The sequence below is a fragment of the Nannobrachium achirus genome (genome assembly GCF_963921795.1).
Source record: "Nannobrachium achirus genome assembly, chromosome: 23".
NCBI classification, from domain to species: Eukaryota; Metazoa; Chordata; class Actinopteri; order Myctophiformes; family Myctophidae; genus Nannobrachium; species Nannobrachium achirus.
Genome location: NC_137830.1, coordinates 41,248,788 through 41,269,257, shown reverse-complemented (window position 1 = coordinate 41,269,257; position 20,470 = coordinate 41,248,788). Strand labels below are relative to the sequence as shown.

Here is a 20,470-nt window from a genome sequence, read left to right as displayed (position 1 = left end):
CCATTTATTAAGTCCCATAAGCGCATGATGGGGTGCAATTAATCTCCATTACTTAACCTATGAATAATATTGCTTCATGCTAAGTATGTTTTGGTGGTTCCAACTCTAACATGTGAGGGCAATAGGCTAACTAGGGATGAGCAAGTTTGAAGTGAGAGGTAGCACAATAGTGTATGACATGGCACTCTCAACACCCTGCAACTCTTCTGGAATGGATTTAATTATCTATTATAATTCGTTTGAGTAGCCCATAATTTTTTACTCCTAATTTAGTCATTATGTCAATCAACCCTCCCCATACATTTCTGTTGTTGCCACTACTGGCTCGCCTGCCAGTGAGGAGCCCTCACCGGTAGGAGAACATACCAAGATGCCCTCCTACTCTCCCGTTCAACACAGGTGCCACCCAAGCAGCAGTGCTGACACAAGAGCCTCCTGGGTGGATTTCTGATCCAAAGTCACATTTTGTTGACAAAGCAATTGCCTGCCATGGGACAAGTTTCACGTTTTGAAGCTGGATGGCGCTGTTCTATCGGTGGCCTATGGGTAAAAAAAAATGCACTCTTTGCATCTCTGGCCAGCCTATAGCATGCATAGTATCTGTACTGATCATTGACTGACGCTAGGTTCTTGGTTTACCTATGATCCTAGATTACTATTGCTATGCATTTGATGTATTGTGTGAGCCATTGCAGCACCACGGACAGCGACCCAGTGGGCTGGTGTATTCTTGTATTTGTGAACATGGAATATACATATAAATGAAACATACGATTTCTAGATCACCAATATGCTATAGAAACATGGATGTGCTATCCACCTGTTTCCGCAAGACTTTACTGTAGCATCATCTGCGGGACACTTCCGGTTAACAGCAGACATACAAGCTCACGTCGCGACGCAGATGCAACCGTTGTGAGCTTGTAGATCACACTCGGCTGCGACGCCGGAAATGCTGCTCGCCTTCTGCGCAATGCACGATGGGATGTTGGAAAGTTGTGGATAGACCCTTTCACATTTGATAACATAAACATTCTAAATGGGTTGTTTACTTCCTGTTGCAGTGCAAGTTTATTTCCTGTTCCAGTGTTTGTGAATATCAGGAAATAAACATGGACCAAAGCTAGCAATGCAAATGCACTGACAAGTTCTATACACAGATAAGTGCTCACACAGTGAGATGAAAACGTGGATGTGGTTGGCTGGGGTTTGATATCTTTTGGGTTTTATCCGATACCAGTACTAAACTGGTCCGGTACTTTTTTAAAGCGATGATGGCTAAATGGTGCCAGAACTGATACATTAACATTTTATTATTATTTTTTAGAGTATGTGAACTATTAAAAGTTGAAAGTATAAAGGTAAGAAGCCTTGGGAACCAATAGTTCCAGAGCCATGTGGCCCATAGGGCAGGAGCCAATCTGCTGTTTCTGTAGTGTGAGGCAGCTTGATGTACAAGTACATCCCTATTCCCTCCCGCCATGATGTAGAAGCACACCCCCTGGACCTACCCACCCTTGATGCTGAGCGCAAGCAGGGAGGCACTGGACAGCGACCATGGAGAAATTGAAGTGGGAGTAAATCCGAAACGCAAATTACCTAAGGACAAAAAGACAGTAGAGAAAACAACAGGAGAAACTGGAATGCAAAAGTGACAAGGCGAGGGGAGGGAGCGAGAGAATTTAATGAAGCGGGAGTGAAAACACTGTAGGGAGGGTTGTTAGTTGTTGAGAGGGAGCGCAACAGTACTTAGCATTCCACTTCTGAGAGTTGTTAAAACCCATTTAGGCCTAGAATGATTGAATGCCTTAACCAGTGAAAAATAGCAGATATACAAGCTCACAGCGCGGCACTGAGTGCCACGCTGCGAGCTTGTAGATCTGCTATTTTTGAAAAAGTCGTGAAAATCTTTGAATATACAGTATGTATTTTCAAAGCGAACGTTTGTAACTCAAATTTTGCTTCTGGGGTGTCCGTGGAACTAAATATTTTGAGATGGGGGTCCGTGGCCAAATACATATCATTTTGGGGGTCCTTCACATGAAAAGGTTTGAGCACCACTGACATAGTAGTCTCTCGAGAACAGACTAACCGAGCTCCATTTAAGTGAAAAGGACCTTTTCTTTGACGATGGCTGGCCAGATTGCTGACATAGAAACGTAGGTTTTTCAAAAAATCTTAGAAGGATTCAAAAGACACTTATAGAATCGGGAAAAAATTATAATTTTCACGATTTTTCAAAAATAGCAGATCTACAAGCTCGTAAATCTGCTATTTTTCAATAGTTAAAGCATAAAACAATAATACACTATAATGTGTACCCGTTCTAAATGGGACTGGGGCGGGGGGGGCCCTGGTCGTAGTGACTGATTAATGGTGCTGCAGAGGAGAGGAGATGAGGATGTCATCGTCACATTCTTCAGAGGTGCCAGAGACTCCTAGCCTCACCTAATCGCCTCACTGCTTCAGACTTCCCATCACGTGAAGCTGCACAGCAGGACACTATGCTCCAGGGCACAATCTCTCTCTGTGTGTGTGTGTGTGTGTGTGTGTGTGTGTGTGTGTGTGTGCGTATGTGTGTGTGTGTGTGTGTGTGTGTGTGTGTGTGTGTGTGTGTGTGTGTGTGTGTGTGTGTGTGTGTGTGTGTGTGTGTGTGTGTGTGACACACGCTTGCATGCGTGAGAGAGAGAGTACATGTGTGGAATGGATTCAGAGCCGTTATAAATGAAAATTCGCCAGCGTCATCTTTCATTGAATCGAAAAATGTAAGGAAGAAATATATACTGTATATATTGCCAACTATGAGTTCTATGGTTCAATAGCAAACTGAACTTCTCCACTGATCTCCAGCCCTGAGCGAAATGAGATTTCCATCAAAGAGATAGCTAATGTCAGTCTTGGATTCTAATTCAAACACACAGCTCTGAGACTCTGACTCTACCGTGCTGTGAGGGTAAAGTTTAAAGTTAGAAAAGCCATGTTTTGGTATTGGAAGATAAAAATCAATGTTTCAAGAACGCAAGCAAAGGAGAGAAAATAACAGCCAAAAGGCATTATTCATAGCATGGTCGCAGATTTAAGCTTCAATGGCACTGTACCCGTTAGTGCCAACCTAAAATACCTAGAACTAGTAAAATAACTGTAGCAGTTAAACAAATCGCGGTGTGGGGCGGTATTTCTAAAAGTAATAATAATAATAACAATTGTAATTATTAATGATATCCTACTGTATAAATTAACAATTTTGCTGCCATTTTAAACATAGCTTAACTGCCTAACTGCAAAATTGTCCTTACCTTTTAACATGGACACGTGCGCGCATCGCGCATAATCTGTGCATGTAACATGTACCAGCATTGTAGGCATTGGAAAAAGACATATCCGTTGTCAGGCTGTATCTGCCACTGTTTACATAAAAACTCCCAACAGGAGCAGAATTGGAGCGGAGAGCGCGCCGGCACGTACATAACGCATAGAGGAACTATGTATGTCGACATAACTACCGTACGTACTGTCTCACCCAAAAACGTACACAAAATCAACGTAAAATGCCTGGCAACTGAAGATTTCTCATCTCTGTTGCGGATAGAACTTTTATGTTCTGAGAACCTTGTTTTGATTTCCCTGATTGTCTTCCCCACATAGCAAAGTCCACACGGACACTTTAACAGGTATACCACATATTTAGTTTTACATGTGATTCTGCCCTTGACTATTTTTTTTTTTTTTACCAGAATGTGGATGTGAAAAAGACTCGCTCCTGATCATAGCGTTGCAGTGTATACAATTCTGACAGGGGAAGTTACCAGAGGGCACCCTCCCACCCAACCTCTCAGTGTGTGTGTGTGTGTGTGTGTGTGTGTGTGTGTGTGCGCGTGTGTGTGTGTGTGTGTGTGTGTGTGTGTGTGTGTGTGTTAGCCTACCTAACAACAAGGCATGTGGCATAGATGGTGTTAGTTATGAAAGCCTTAAGTCTCCACAGACATGTGAAATATTAACATCTGTATTTAATGTCTGTCTGGAAAATAAAAGGGTCCCTGAGTCCTGGAAAGGAGCAATGATTCATCGAATCCCAAAAAAAGACAATATACCAGATGATCCATCCACCTGGAGGGACATCTCTCTCCTTCCGACCATCTACAAAGTGTTCATGAAGTGTATCCTGTCTCGTGTGTTGCCCTGGCTAGTGGACAATAACATCCTGTCATCTAAACAGAAAGCATACATTAACAGACAGGGCATGAATGAACACGTATTTTGCCTGAAAACTGGGATCGATGATTTCAAACACGAATCTTGCAAATTCTATTCTGTCTTCCTGGACTTCAGGGACGCTTTTGGGACCCTGACCCACAATGTCATGATTCACGCCCTTGAGGAAATCCAGCTACCTCGGGTGTTCATTGACATTATTAAGGATGTCTACAGCTCTTCCTTCATTCAGGTTATCTGTGGAAAAGAACTCACAGATCCCGTCCCCCTCCAGGTGGGCATTAAAACTGGCTGCCCGTGGAGCGCCATCAATTTTGTCCTCGCCATCAACCAGTGGATTAGGTGGTTATGTGACTGTGCTCCACCTAATGTTATTTCCCCCAATCCTATTCAAGGCTACGCAGATGATGTGCAGCTGGCTTCTCGGGAGGAGAGCGTTATCAAGGACATGCTCTCTAGAACTGACACATTCCTGGACTGGTCCGGTCTGGAGATTAAACAATCTAAATGTGCAGTTCTGTACCAGAGAAGGAGTGGTGGGAATCGCTGGTATAAATCTAAAACGGATAGAAATCCAGAGTTCTCCATCAACTCGGAACCGATCCGTGTGTACGACCTACATGAGACGTACAACTACCTTGGGCACAAATTCAATGTAGCTGGCGAGTGGAAGGAGCAGGTTGACTATATGGTCACAGAATTCACCACCAGGCTGGAACTGATTGATGTTTCACCCCTTCCACTGCTCATGAAGTTGGAGGCCATCAGACAGGTGGCCCTGTCAAGAATTCAACACCTCTTCTCCAACGTACACCTCATGAGCAAAACACTGCGGGAACTGAACAACAAAGTGGTTTCCATGGTGAGGAAGTGGTTTGGACTGAACACACACTCCACTAGAGACATTATTTTCCAGTCCAAGCAGGAGGGAGGTCTGGGTGTTCCACACGTGGAGTGGATTTATAATGCCACCAGACTGTCCCACCTGACCAACATGCTGAACAGTGATGACCGGACTGTCAGGGAACTTGCCCGGTCTTCATTATTCCTTGACATGAAACGGCGTAAAGTTCCCCTGGCAGGAGAGGGTGAGCCAAGCTTCTTAGGCTTCAGAAGGAAGCCAAACAACAAGATGGACTCACACTCTGCTGGGTTTGGGGTCTCGTCAGACTGGCCCGACCTAAATGACCTCTGTGTGCGAGCTGGAGTTTCCCTGGACTGGGTGAAGTCTGACTCAGACACCGTAATAGTGTCTGAGGATATTATATCTGACTGTACTGTCTCAGTAAGGGTAACTGTTAATGATACTGGACATCATGTATCACCAACTAACACACGCAGGTACCTGGTAGGGTTAGAACAACAGAGGCAGCAACAACACTGGACTGGTCTAAAATTACAGGGAAAGCTAGCATGTATTCCCACTGCAGATCATACAGTTTCTCACACAATATTCAATAACTATGCAGTTGATGAGGATATTCTTACATTTGCAGTTAAAGCTAGATTACAGGTTCTTCCAACCAGACTCAATCTCTCTCTGTGGTACCCTAACACATTTCCTCCTCATTGCCTGCACCACGACAACATTCCAACCATAGAATCACTGTCACATATTCTAAATGGCTGCCATGTATACAAGGGAATGTATATTTCCAGGCATGATAGAATTGTTGACCTACTGGTTAAGAACATGCTTTCATACATCCCACCGTCCTCTGTTAAAGTGTATACCCACACAAGGGTTTCACCTAACATGTTCATGCTGTGCAATAACCAAGTTGACACTTTCTCAAATGTGACAGCCAATACACCAGATGTTTTTGTTGTTGATGAAGAGAGCAGAGAAGTCACCATCCTAGAAGTAGGTTGTACGTTTGACTATAGTCTGGAAGAGGCATTCCTGGCTAAGGTTCTAAAATACCAACTTCTCAAAAATGAGATTGAACAACTTGGGTACAACTGTAAACTACTTGTGTTTATATTTGGAAGCCTTGGCCATGTCCACAGACTAGTCATAAGGGGTTTGCAGACGGCAGGAATTCCCAAGCCAAAAGCCAAAGCATTGGCAAAATTCTGTTCAATATCTGTGATAATAGGCAGCCGCCACATATGGAGGAGACGGTGCTTCTTGTATCCATAGACTATGATTAGTCATACAGTATCATACAAGATTCTGAACTTGACGAGTACATCTACCAGTATTTGTGTTCAAGATGTTTTCTTGTAAAATGTGAACATAAATAAATGATTATGTGTGTGTGTGTGTGTGTGTGTGTGCGTGCGTGCGTGCGTGCGTGCGTGCGTGTGTGCGTGCGTGCGTGTGTTTCTCGGAGGGCCAGGTCGTCTCTCCGAAGCGCTTTCTATCTCCCTCTGCCACTGACTGATTGTTAGGCAGGCAATGAATAATGTCTATGAGCTCAGGGACAGACGGCCGGACTGAGCCAAGCTCTCAGTCTCTCTCTCCCTCACAAGACTCATTTTAAGGATGTGGTGCCTCTCTCTCTCCCAACTATACAACAGAACAGGCATAGAACATGTGCACACTGTAAAATCCTGAGTATTAATTTTGCTCAGAGAGTTAATATATACATTTTTGTTAACTTATATTTATTGTCTCTGCCTGGCCAATGGTGTCGCCGAGACTATGTTTTTTTCCCCTGTCCGTCTGTCCTTGTGTGTCCTTCCATTTGGGACAGAGTTTTTTCCTCTGGGGCAGAGGACAACACATATTGATATATTAGGCCAAATGGTACTCATTATCTCTATAGTTATGTGATCAAAACAGATCTGTCCAATTTTCCTTCTTTTTTTTTTCTTTTTACAAATTTAGCAGGAGTGATCCGTTTTCAACAAAATGCCTCAAATCACGAACGCAGCGTCTGATTGCCGTGAAACTTTGCACGTACATTCCCACAAGGCCAAGGAAAGAAATGCCACTGCAATTTTTCAAATTGGCCTAATGTTCGCACTATAACAGGCTGATTCGTGTCTTGGCCTATAACTGGGAACCCTAGCAGGTCATACAATCAAGATTCTTGGCTCATTACGAACTCCCAAAATAAGCCACGCCCATTTCCACCACAGGTTTTCTGCTCCATGTAGCAAAAACACAGGTTTTGATATACCATACTGTTTGATTGTACCTTTTTATTTCACCTTAGCTTTGGCAATGTACATGTATGTATTCCATGCCAATAGCCCCATGGAATTAAACTGAATTGAATGTGCCTGCATGCTGCATAGTATACAATATGAAACTACGTTATCCATGAATACATGGTCTGCAACTTGGCTTGGGTCAGCCAGAGTGAGTGTGACCTCAGTACAGGGTACAATGACTGTAAGAAGCTACACAGCCAGGGTAAAGCCCGTATCATAGTCGGGTCCGCGGTGGAAGGCTTTACACCGCGGTGTAGTCTTTTCGAGTCTTTTTGAGTCATGAAACTACAACGTTACATCATTCCTCACGGTGGAGAGCTTTCCACCGTGAGTCCCAACACATCCCTCTGTTTTTACTATCAGACAGGCAGGCTCTACACCCCGTTCACTGATTGGTCATCCTGAACCGGTCTAGGCATACATACATTTCAGAATGTGGAAAAGGTGTACAATCAACAAGACAGCCGAAGGTCTTGCTGACACCTCAATGGGCTCAATCCGTCTCAGACAATGGTTTGGGGTATTATTGAGGCATACAAAACAAATCATCATTATTACTGAAGGCAAACAAAATGAAAGCCAGGAAAAAAAGGAACCCATTCATCTGTACACCTGTTATTTTTGCTGTTACAATACAGAGCATTGTTAGCCTACAAGTTGGTATCGAACCAAGCTCCTAATGATGTGTAACCCAGGTCCCTGTAGGATCCATACAGTCCAGCAGTAAATCAATGCCTTCATTGCATCCCTTACAGCCTTTATTGTCAGCTCACAGACTGCAGGCCTCCTGTGCAGCAACAGTGGATACTGTGGTGTATGAGGCACATAAAGCCAGGTATACACTGCAAGACACTTGAAGTGTCAGGGAGTCATCGGATCGTTAACGCATTTTACACCAAACGAGTGCATTTCCTGAAATCGGCTGTCATAATATCGTTGTGGTTTTCACTACACAATTGATCGCCAAGAAGGGATCACACACTGAAGGATATTTCACAGGACTCATAGCCTGTCGGTGCCAAAAATGGTCGGCGAGAGCATAATCGGAGCAAATATCTTGCACTGTGTACTAGCCTTAAGGGTGCAGAAAGCGCACGCACGCACGCACACGCACACGCACACGCACACACACACACACACACACACACACACACACACACACACACACACACACACTAACACTTAGGCCTACGGCACAATTCGACAACAAATGTAGCTTTTAGCGTAAGTTCAATAAAAAGGATCTAAACCGCACTCTGCTTTAAGCCCACGTCACTTTTTTCCCATGCTGTCATATACGCTCATTTACTAAATCATTTTGTATCAACGTGAGCCGCCTTCATTGAAATGTAGCTGTCAGCGCAAGTTCAATGAAAAGATCTAAGTTGTTACTCTCAGCTCAAAGGGTGTGCTCTTCTAGCCTATGGGCGTGCACTTCTAGCCAATATGCAGCCCAGCCAATCAGGCGATTGGACTCCACCTTTAAATATCTCCACTGCCTCTGAACCATGTCATTCTCTTTTCAGCATGCAACAAGCAACCCACCTCCATCCCCAACACCACCTAGTCTCCTTTGTCAAGAGTTAAGACGGAGGTTCACCTGCACTGCCACCATCAGCGTCTAGACTCCATGGGGGGCTCTCCCTATTACATTCTAATCTATATGTATAATGTTATTTAAACATAATTATATGTTTAAAGCTATACTGTGTAAGTTGCTCAACTTGTGGTCAGTAGCCCTATAGCAAACCTCGGTCGCGTCCGCGTCTTTCGGCCGTTTTTCGGTTCTCACACCCCTGCGTCTGCCTCCACCTCGCCGAGATCTATCTTTTGAGGGGTCCCTGGTTGCTGTGCGTTCAGCCATTCCGGAGATACACTCCTTCACCCATGCTTCACCGTGCACCCGAGTATAGAGACACACGGGAGACTACAAATATGGCCGCCCTAGCGACCCCACTCCAAGATCTGCTGTGATTGGCCGGCAGTGTATAACCCTCGCTGTGATTGGCCGGTAGTGTGATGACGCAATTTTTCCGCGAAAACCGGTCCCCGGTAGGGATAATAGAAAACATATAAAGAGAAGGCTTTAGAAGCTGAAAATAACGGAGTGGGGGTTCTAAAACTTTAGCGATTTAACAGTTAGGACAATTTTAAGATTTGTTTTATAAAAAAAGTTACATGGTATAACTTTAATATTAATGGAGTCTAATTGCCAAACATGTATTTTGCAAACATGTATTTTGTATTTATTCTTTGCCTATTATTCAAGTAAATATTTTCTTGTTCAAATCGGTGTGATCTCTCCTTTATTGAAGTGACTATGCTGCTGTCTTTGAATCATGAACAGACACTATTACAGACAGAAACACCCAGACCCTTCAGCAGGTAATAGTTTCATATTGATCGTCCTCTTTTCGCAGTGAATCAGCACAAGCCAGCGTAGGTTGAGGAGTTTACTTACTACTCTCAGGTCAGGGTTACATCTTCCCACCTCGTGTCCTTTCTGCCAAATAACCTATTTATATTCACATGATTCTGAACCGCTGGTGCTCTCAGGGTGCAGAAGCAGAACATTTATTGGGTTTGTGTGACCGATTGGGTTTATTGATAGTTGACAAGGCCTGTGGGGGAGAAAAATAAAATTTCAGTAGAGCAGACGGATTTGATTGGAGGCAAAGATCAGAATGCCCTCACCTCTTGTGGATACTCATCGGAATATCCAGAGGGGACATTTTATGAGATGCACTGAGCGTTTTTGTATCGCCACCCTTTCCATTAATATTAATAAAACGTTAACAAAACAAAATGTAAATGTAGGTTACGAAATTGGAACTTATTTTTATTAAGATTCTCCCAGCACAGCTCTCATCAGGTTCACAGAATGTGTAGTAACAGAACAGACAGACCACCAGCACACGTACGTATCCATCATCGTCTATTTATTTGTGAGCAAAAGAAAGTTGTGTGTTTCAGCGATCATCAACGCCACACTGATTATGTTCATTATGGAGAAGGACGCTTGCTTGTGTTGACAGCAAACAGCAACTTAAATTTGTGAGAATTCCCTTTCCTGAAGACTTCAGGAAATTCACGACTCTGACTGATTTCATTATTCCCATGAGATGCAAGTCCAGAATAAGCTGGCCTTGTCGAGCTCCTGGAGAGACTGAGGTTTGACAAGTGGCACACAGCGGGGGCTTAACTACTTGTTAACTACGGCTATTGTTTTCTTAAGTAGCCTGCACATAACAAGCTATGGCACAGCATGCTACAGACAGTGGTCGGGAGAGAGAAACGATAGAGTGGAATCTGTTATGCATCTGCTATGCAAGTTAAAGTACCTGTATATAACCAGTAAGACGCCTAAGGGTGGAAAGCGACCTCGCCCTAAAGGGTGAGGTCGCGCCATCTGTCTTGGCCATATACTGTATGGATTCTGTTAGTGTGGTTCTCCCAACAGGGCATCATCTGGAATACAATCCCTTTTATGCCCATATATGGAGATCCATAACAGAATCCCCTTTATGCACATATATGGATATCCCTGCTCTGAGATCTGACATCATTGTGATGTCACCTGTTTATGCCCATATATGGAGATCCCTGCTCTGAGTATCTGACATCACTGTGATGTCACCTGTGATGTCACAGTGATATGTCAGGGGAACCACAGTGTCAGGCGTTACCCGTACAGAAAGATGCGGACAAGCTGTGACAGTTCTGATGGTAAACTGCAACCTACGGTCGCAATTAATTCTCTGATTGGACAGACCCCTTCACTGGCTGGGTCCACCAGTTTGACACACCTGCAGGAAAGGCTATGGCTATTCAAAGAATTTCAAAACATTTCAACATGTTCAAGAATAGCAGTTGTACAAGCTCACGGCACGGCATGAAGTGACGCACTGTGAGCCTGTATATCTGCTCTTTCTGAATAGCCAAGCTAAGATCTAAAATGACACAGACGCTTTCACAGTTTTAATGGGTTAAACATACAGGCCAACACAGCCTCTCTTGCTATTATTTCTACATCATTATGCAGTCAGTCAGACTGTGGCAGATAGGAATGGTAGAGCTGTAAAACCACAGAGTGTGGATGCATTATACTGTGTGGGGGCGTTTGCTACCACTCTCAACATCAGTCAGTTAATCAGAAATTAGATGCCGCTATATCCGAGCGCATTACGCCCTGCATTTACAGTATCTTGATGCCCAGATTGCCGTAACACGCTGAGCAGATTCAAAGTTGCTTTGAATGGCATATGTTAGGCCATCTGGCGGTTTTCTTATTGAATAACCTGTCACATTCTTTTATAATCAGGAATATAGCCTTTCAAGAGCCTAAAGGTATTAAATTGAAGATAAATCATGTGATCAATAGCAAAGGCAGTGCTTCCTTGTGTGCAAGTCATTGCACTCATATAATATAATCATACTGTACTACAATTGGACACAAGAAAAGAGAGGGCTTTTATTATATCCATGTAATGATTGCAGATTTATTAGGAGGATATATAACTGCAAGCCAAACACTAGTGTAAATGACTGATTGATGTTGCCTAAGGAGGAGGCAATAAGCTTTGCTGCGGAAGAAATGCCATCTGCTAATTTAATTTAACTCCTTAGACAGAGATAGATACTATAGCATGTGTGGGCAGCATGTGTACAAACATGTTGTGAAAGAACCAGAACAGAGTGGTTGGGTGATTGTGTGGGTGATTGTGTGTGTAGGTACAGTAACAGAGTGAAGAGACAAATTAAAGTAAAAACCTGAGGAATCATAGCAAGTACTTTCTGTTTCCAATACAGGTTGGATTGCATACAATTAACTCATATAGTGCCGATCCCGCGATCCTCGCGAAATATTTAAAGTATTTACAGTGCCGATCGCGGGATGACTCGCGAAATATACTGTATATACAGTAAAGCTGGCCTGGCTACCTACCGTCCGTTGAAATACGCTGGCACGGGTGAAGTCGCCGATTCATCATCATCGCGCATCCACATGCACACAATAGTGATCCCATCCCATAGAAACCAACGGTCTTTCTCATCTTTACAGTCCATTTTCTCCAAAAAACACTTTTGATGCCAAGGATGGCATTGGATTCTCGCTAAAATAGCACAAGCATGAAGGCATCCATCTTCTATCATTGTTTACGTTTCGGACCAGAACTACTTCCGGGTGAATCTTGAACATCGTCAAGTAGGAATTGTGAGCTCGATCTACTTCCAGCCTTCAAAATAAGAGACTGGCCGCGGACGGAGCAAGCGACCGGCACGCTGAACTATTAACCCTTTCATGTCGGCGGCACGAAATCGGGTAAGCAATTACATCCTATCCTGCACTGTGACTGTGGCATGTATAAAAATGCAGGACAAGTTGAATTCGATCTTGGGTCGAGGTGAGGTGGCAAGAGTCTTTGGTAAGTATTGAACTCCGACTCCCAGTCTCAGGACGGACAGTGAATCACAAGGCCACTGAGCTTGCTCTGGCAAGTGTTTTAACAGTAACTTCTAACTACAGTAAGTTGGTTTTTCCATAAATGTGTCACATGTCTGATGCACAACCACAGAAATGGACAACCAAGCAAATAGAAAGACACTGTAAAGAATGTATAGTCGACTGTACTGGCTGTACAGACTGCACATGTCCATGTGTCAGCGCACCTCTAACATACAAAGGCAGTCACACACGTACATCGGTGTGCATGTAGAATAGGGCACACATTCCTAAATAGTACATACAATGACACACACACCCTATGGAGTATTGCCGAGTCCCACAGTAGAGTTGATATTATTAGGGTAACATTATATGAGTATGGGTATGTGTTGTACATCATCATTATCTGTCCCCAGAGGTGAGCCTTGCCGTCAAGGAGACAGCGTGATGGAGGCGGCAAAAGCAAGACATTTCCTCTCAGCTTCAGTCAAGCACGAGCGAGCGGCGAGGCAGCAGTAGTGGTGCTGCAGCCCTGGGGACATGATGGTAATGTGTACACACACACACACACACACACACACACACACACACACACACACACACACACACACACACACACACACACACACACACACACACACACACACACACACACACACACACACACACACACACACACACACACACACACACACACACACACACGAGTGTGGTTTTCATGAAGAAATCAAAGAGAAATCTAAGAAATTCCATAAATTAAAAACTAATGTTTAAGAAGTAGTGAAAATAGCCGATTTACAAGCTCAATAAGTCTAATTTCTCCTCTGGGTCTCGAGCTAAAGCGTTTGGGAACCACTGCTCTAGAGCCTAGACATGCTTGTGTGTACTCATGTTTTGATTAAGAATGCTTGCATCATACCTTCAGGGTATGATGCAAGCTATAGGCTATGCTCTAGTTCTACCTGTGTGTGTGTGTGTGTGTGTGTGTGTGTGTGTGTGTGTGTGTGTGTGTGTGTGTGTGTGTGTGTGTGTGTGTCTTGCATATAAACAGCACAACTTGCACTCGCCACTTAACGGCAACTTAACCCCCTCAACGGGACTGGATCATGAAGATGAACGAGCCCCGACAGTCGATACCACATTACTCCCATATCACACGTCTTGCCCTGTCTTTTAAACCCCCACCAGACTAGTGACCGCTCCACTCTCATCAGCGCGCACATCTGTCATTCAATTACTTCAACATGGGCCATTAAGCCAGAGTGATAATATATCGGTTGTCTTTCTGCTGGCAGACTGGATAGCCTACTTTACAGCATGTTGACAATATGAGCTTAAGTGTGTATTATAACTTCATCCTACGCGTTTACTTGGCAAAAAACTGCCTCCGGCTAATACTGCAACATGAACAGTGCGAGGCGGTAAACTCGCCCACCCTATACAGTATATACATAGTACAATGTCTCCGTGTTTATTCTAGGGATGCGTTTTACATATAGTTGCTATGTAGCAGTATTGAGCAGGTTCTGGAGGGATGTTATCCCCCATCGTTATGCCGGTTTTGACACCGGTTGGCATTTGTGTATGCGCAACAGTGTGTGAGAGAGTTAGTGTATCCGCAACATGTCCTTCAGAGGACCATCATTCCATCAACATTCACCAGGCTGTTGTGGGTTTCAAGCTAGAATCGCTAATAAAGACAGCCCCCCCACACCAGACACGCCGCAGTCTGTTCTCAGACCTATGCCAGACTGGCATCCACCAGCCCATCTAATTCCTCCTGTCAAAATAAGTGGAGGAAATAGTGCGTGGCTCACTTGCTTAAAAAGCGCAAAATAAAAACTAACCATACAGCAAGGTATTCCTCTTGGTTGGGAAGGCACTGTCATGGCTGTTGCCTGCTTCTGTCTCGTTACAACTCCCTGCGCCCGGGCAGCATAATGACTTTCCCTCGACAGGCGATGCTGTGTGTGTGCGCGGCGAGCCCGTCAAAATGCCTCTGGCTGACCTGGAAACGTCTACTACTCTTTACCTGCGCGCAGCGCCTCTGAGGGAATCTCAATCAGCAGCCGAATTCTCTCTTCTATCAGAGCCGGGTATAAGAGTCTCTCAACTCTTATACCCGGCTCTGATAGAAGAGAGAATATAAGAGTCTCTCAACTCGGGGCACGGTGGCGCAGTCAGTAGTGCTGTCGCCTCACAGCTAGAAGGTCCTGGGTTCGATTCCCGCCGGGGGACATTGTGGGTGCTGGGGGCGTGTTCCCTCCTCCGCGTCATCAGTGCCCACACCTTAGGTGGGGTTGGCAAAAGGGCCTTTCTGTGTGGAGTTTGCATGTTCTCCCCGTGTCTCCTAGGGTAGATACCCTCACAAAAACATGCAGTAATCCTGGTCTCTATAAAAGCCTCCCCCTGGCCAGCCGGGGCGCCTGATGGAGGGGAATGGAACTGGTTGGAATAACGTGTTCCTTCCACGCGCTACGTCCAACCGGGGAAGCTCCCCCTGTCAGGTGATAAGAAGTGGCCTGCTCACTCCTCATGCATTGAAGGAAGCATGAGCTCAGTTCGGGGCCCTCCCCAGGTTGGCAGAGGGAGAGTAGAGCCCAGGATCACAGCTTAGGCAATTGGCACCGGGTGAAAAAATGGGTTACAAAAATCGTGGGATAAAAAATTAATTAAAAAAAAAAAAAAAAAAGAGTCTCTCAACTCTCAAAACATGCAATGAAAGCCTTCAATGATGTCCACGTTAAGCCTTAAGTTGAGATGGGGAAACTTGTGTATTTGGGTGTGGATATTTGGTTTTGTCTGAGAGAGTCTTAAGTGTGTGTGTGTGTGTGTGTGTGTGTGTGTGTGTGTGTGTGTGTGTGTGTGTGTGTGTGTGTGATACAGAGAGGGAATGAGAGAGAACATGTTTATCCTGCACACAAATCCAGGGAAAGCCAGGGGGAGAGTGGTTGTGTTTTACAAAGCCAGTAGACAAAGACACGTTCTGCCGACGCCACGGTAGCCACATGGCCCGCACAAACTACAAACAGCAAGTCCACTGGTCATTTCCTCATGCCATCCCTCACGTCTTCCTCCAGTGAGCACTCACTATAATCCAGCGGGGCGTATATGTGACTATAATTGTACCCTATGTTTCTGTAATGTCCCAGTTAAAGTGTTGTGGAGATTCTAATTATGTCCTGCAGGGCGCAGTTGATTGCTGGAGGCCATCTCGTCTAATCCTCACCCCAGGGACTAATAAAAGACCTGGTTGGGGTGTGTGTGTGAGTGAGAGAGAGAGAGAGATGGGACATTTGTATTTCGTAAGTCATAAAAGATTTAAGCCACATTACTGTGAATAGGAAATGGAATTTGTAAGTACACTTCATCTTCATCACAGTTACAAAGTTCACAATTATCATAGGGGGGAAATGATAAAAGCATGCAAATTGTGGCACAGACCTTTTAATTACAAAAATTGCCATAAAGAGAGTTATCATCACAGACAAGAAAGACAGTGTAAAAGTGCCATTGGTTCAAGTCATTACATTATTGAAGCAGTGAGTCCATGGAAAAGAGATTATATATATTACACTCTGTGGCTGTGCATGTGAACTAGTGGTCAGTAGCACTGTTCATTAGCTTGAGGCAAAAAGATAGAAGATATCTTGCCTAATTATCATTAAGGAAGATGCATGGTTTATTGCTGCTGAACTGAGAAATATTAAGAAATTGTTCATTGTGATTTAGTGTGATAGCTGGCACTTAAAGCTACACTATAACTTTTTTTAAGTGAATGAAATATTTAAATTATATTGTAGAGTAAGTCAATAGAGTAGAACTTACAATACACAAATGCAGTGGTTGTATTTGGTCTTCCTGCTATTCCTGTGGTCTGGTTTGACCACTGCTGGTTGACTGACAAGTGGTAGTACCATTTCGTCAAAATCAAATGCCCCCCTTGAACAAGTGGACATGCTCTTTTAGCTCAGTAGCAAAGAATACTTGGCTTATTACGAGACAGAAAAGAAAGCCTCATTACAACAGTTTTCCAATCAGGTCAACTATAAGTTCTCTTTCACTTATTAAGACTAAACATTGGCAACTATGTAGGTAGAGTTCAGGCCTCAAAAGAGGCCACAAACATATATTTTGGAATTGTCCAAAAATGTACAAGTATTGGGACAATGTGTGGTCAGTAATAAAGGAGATATTGAAATATGAAATACCAAAGAAAGGCGTGGTACTGTATCTAGGAAACTTGACACAGTAAAACACACATGGAGATTACATGTATCTGGTCAAGGTGTTGCTGGCAGCCAGCAAAAAAGCAATAACAAGATTGTGGTATAAAAGTGACCCTCCAGCTTGTGAGCAGTGGCTTTGCATTGTGGAGGAAATATAGCCTGTGATGGAGAGATTTACATACTGTACAAACTCAGGATACAAGAAGAACTGCAAGAAGAACAAGAAGAAATGGGAGAAATGGACTGAATATAAAACCCAAAAAATATGTGACATGGATTCAAATGTGATAACTAAAATAATGTAATGATGTTGACCCTGCAAATGTTTTGTACAAGTAACGAACTACAAATAAAATTTCAGTTAAAAAAAAGACAAAAAGATTACATTATTGTCCCCTCCTAGTCGTTCACCTTAAATCATGGACATTCCAATTAAAAAAACACTTGAATGTTGCTGCAGGAGTTCTACAGAATGACTTCCTGCTAAATAACATATCTCATCATTAGTAGACATCCGTCTTTACTGCGTTCAAACCTGGATAGTTCGAGCAGCACGATTACATACAAAGTGAATGCAAAGACAAGACGACGAGCGACCGGGCGCGGAGCGAAACATCCGAACGGGGCGGCGCGAACAGCGCGACCAGTCGCTTTGGTATCTTCGCCCCAGTTGGAAAAATCCAAGTAAAGCGACCTTCGCTCCCCCCCCCCCCCCTCCCCGACTCCAGTGGGAACTGGGTGCCCTGGCAAAGGCAGGAAGACTCATTAATTAGTGCTCATCCAATCAATACAATCAAGGTGGTGAAGAGGTAAAACTCTCTCCCACCATGCAGGTTCGATTCCCGACAGAGGTGCTGCCTCTGGCTAAGCCAGGTGCTCCAATTAACCTAACTGACAGTGGAAGCTGGCAGGGGAATGGGGATTGTGTAGTTGTGGCTGCAACTACAGTGTGCTACTGGTTGTTGGTCAGGTGGAGCCTGTCCAGCAGGGAGGGCATTCGATTCAGTTCAATTCAAGTGTCTCCTTGAGAAACTCTTGAAAAGAAGAGGCTGATGGATATCGAAGAAGGAACGTGGCTGTCTTCACCCTCCCCAAGCCAACAGCACAGGTTACCGCTGTACACAAGGGGAACAAATTGGGAAGAGGGGAGGGGGTCTATACAATCCATCACTTATCAAGTCAAGATATCGAAGTGTACTTGGTATGAGATAGATACTTGGTATGCGATACAGGATTTCACATGGACGTGCACACACAAGGATTTGAACCAAAGCTTCTTATAGGGTTTTACAGATTTGTCTCTCTTCAGCCCAAATCGAGAGCTTATTAGTTAGATCTCTCAGTCAGCTTGCAATGCAAGACAACCAATATGAGCTGAGAAGATCAGAGAGACTCGGGGTCAGGGAAGTGTGTCTGTGACGTGTGTAACAGTTTCCCATCCAGTGGACAAGCAGAAATTCCATCGGATTCATATGAGTAGGCAAGCGGTTTACATGGCTAGAGATAGGGAGTGTGTGTGTGTGTGTGTGTGTGTGTGTGTGTGTGTGTGTGTGTGTGTGTGTGTGTGTGTGTGTGTGTGTGTGTGTGTGAGTGTTGTTGGGGTTAGCAAAAGGGCACACATAGAAGCTTTAAAGGTTTGGCTTGAAATGAAAGGTTTCATTAAAAGAATTAAAAGTGTTCACGTTATACTTATGCGGTTCACAGAATCACAGTCACACACACTCAAACGAAATATTTCCTTTTCAATACAGCTCTGGCCATTTAATATTACATTTTTAATATTTTCCAAGAATCTTGGATTCCTCTGACACATGTAAGCCTTGGCGGCTCATGTGCCTGGTGAAACCAAAGCGCATGCTTTTTCAAGTTGCAACCCAATGTGCTGTGGTGGCAGAATGAAAAATCCAATTCTGTCCACCCAAGGTTATACAAAATTAGCCAGCCGATAGATTTAACCTTAATTTCCTCCTGGTTTTCAAATTAAACACTTTGGACCAGATTAACAGCAGCAAATGTGGTGGAATCCTCTCCCCCTCCAAAAAAAGTAAACAAACTTGCAACCACAAAAGCCCATAGGCTACAACTGGATGCCACACCCACATTCTGACACCATTCAAGCTAGTAGTAACAACTCGGGACCAAGGAATATTTGAAATCCATTATCTATTTGTAAACAACGTGTTTGGGGGACATGGTTGCAAAGCCTACTTTGGCATGTGAATTCACCCACCCGACTGCCTCAAACATAACACACCCCCTTAAAGCCACAACGCCGATACATAGCAACACATTCAGAAACTTAGCGACACACAACTATAAACACCTTTTCTATCGAAGCATTTTTTTGGTCAAATCCATTTCCGCGCACGTCTTCAACATCTTATTATCGGGCCAGTTACAGTCTAGACAACGAGGAAAGTTGATGCCGTTTTTGTTCGCCATCGCCCATCGATCCCTTCTTCCACTTGGAAGACAACAATAGCGATGCTGTCACAAGCGCATCAATTTCTGTTGCACACAAAAGAGTGTTTTTATGGAGTCGCACACAAAAGCAGAGAGGCGCCTCTCTTGCATTTTTGTTAAATGATCCCCCCAACCAAAAAAAGAGAGACCTCACCTTGTTTGACACACTTGAGGCGTACGGGGTCCTTGCAGTGTCTGACCACTGCGTGGACGTCTCTGGTGGTCAGTCCGGCCACCGGCGTATCGTTGACTTCCAGAAGTAGTTCATCTGGGGAGAGTTTGCCGCTTTGGCAGACCACTTTCCCCGGCGACATAACCCCTCCGATGAAGGGGAACTGTCCGTTCTCCGCGCCTCCTTCCAGCTCGAACCCGAGCTCCCCCTCTTTATTCCTGCAGAGGACATTCTCGTGGACTTTGTTGGTCCAGTGGTTTTTCTTCTTAAAGCTTTTGGACATGGCTGGAAACAGTTGGGGAAGGGTATCTATCAACAACGCACGAGGGAAGCCATGGAGGAAAACTTATCGCTGTAGTCCTGATGATGGTGCCCCTGGCTCCACAGCTGGTTGACTCGGGGTTGTTTTAACTGTACACGCCAGTAGTGTCCATGTCAACACACACACACACACACACACACACACACACACACACACACACACACACACACGCACGTACGTATGCACGCATGCACACACAGCAGCTGGATCAGCCTGAGTGCGTTGCTGCTGTACTGAGAGCTGCTCCAACAACTCTGTTTCCAGCCAAACTCAACTGACCCGGATGTGAAGGGAAGAGGAGGAGGAGAGGCATTCCCCTGCTTTCCCAATCCCTGCTGCTGCTTTCCATGGAAAAAACAGAAAGCAGTGGTTTTTCCACCAGCAGTGGTGGAAAAAGTACTCAGATGTTTTAAGTAAAGGTAGCAATACTGCATTTTGATTGATTGGATACTTTATTGGAAGTG

General features: G+C 44.3%; 1 protein-coding gene across 1 annotated transcript in view; it reads right to left on the bottom strand.

Annotated features, from left to right (window-relative positions):
* The window catches only part of magi2a (membrane associated guanylate kinase, WW and PDZ domain containing 2a), a gene marked incomplete at both ends in the record, with an annotated part of 355,201 nt that extends 335,234 nt beyond the window's left edge, over positions 1 to 19,967 (bottom strand). Inside the window, one exon of the mRNA XM_080754102.1 lies at positions 19,667 to 19,967. Coding sequence (XP_080610228.1) covers positions 19,667 to 19,967 — 301 coding nt within the window. The remainder of the gene's footprint in view (positions 1 to 19,666) is intronic.
* Between the last annotated feature and the right edge of the window lie 503 nt (positions 19,968 to 20,470).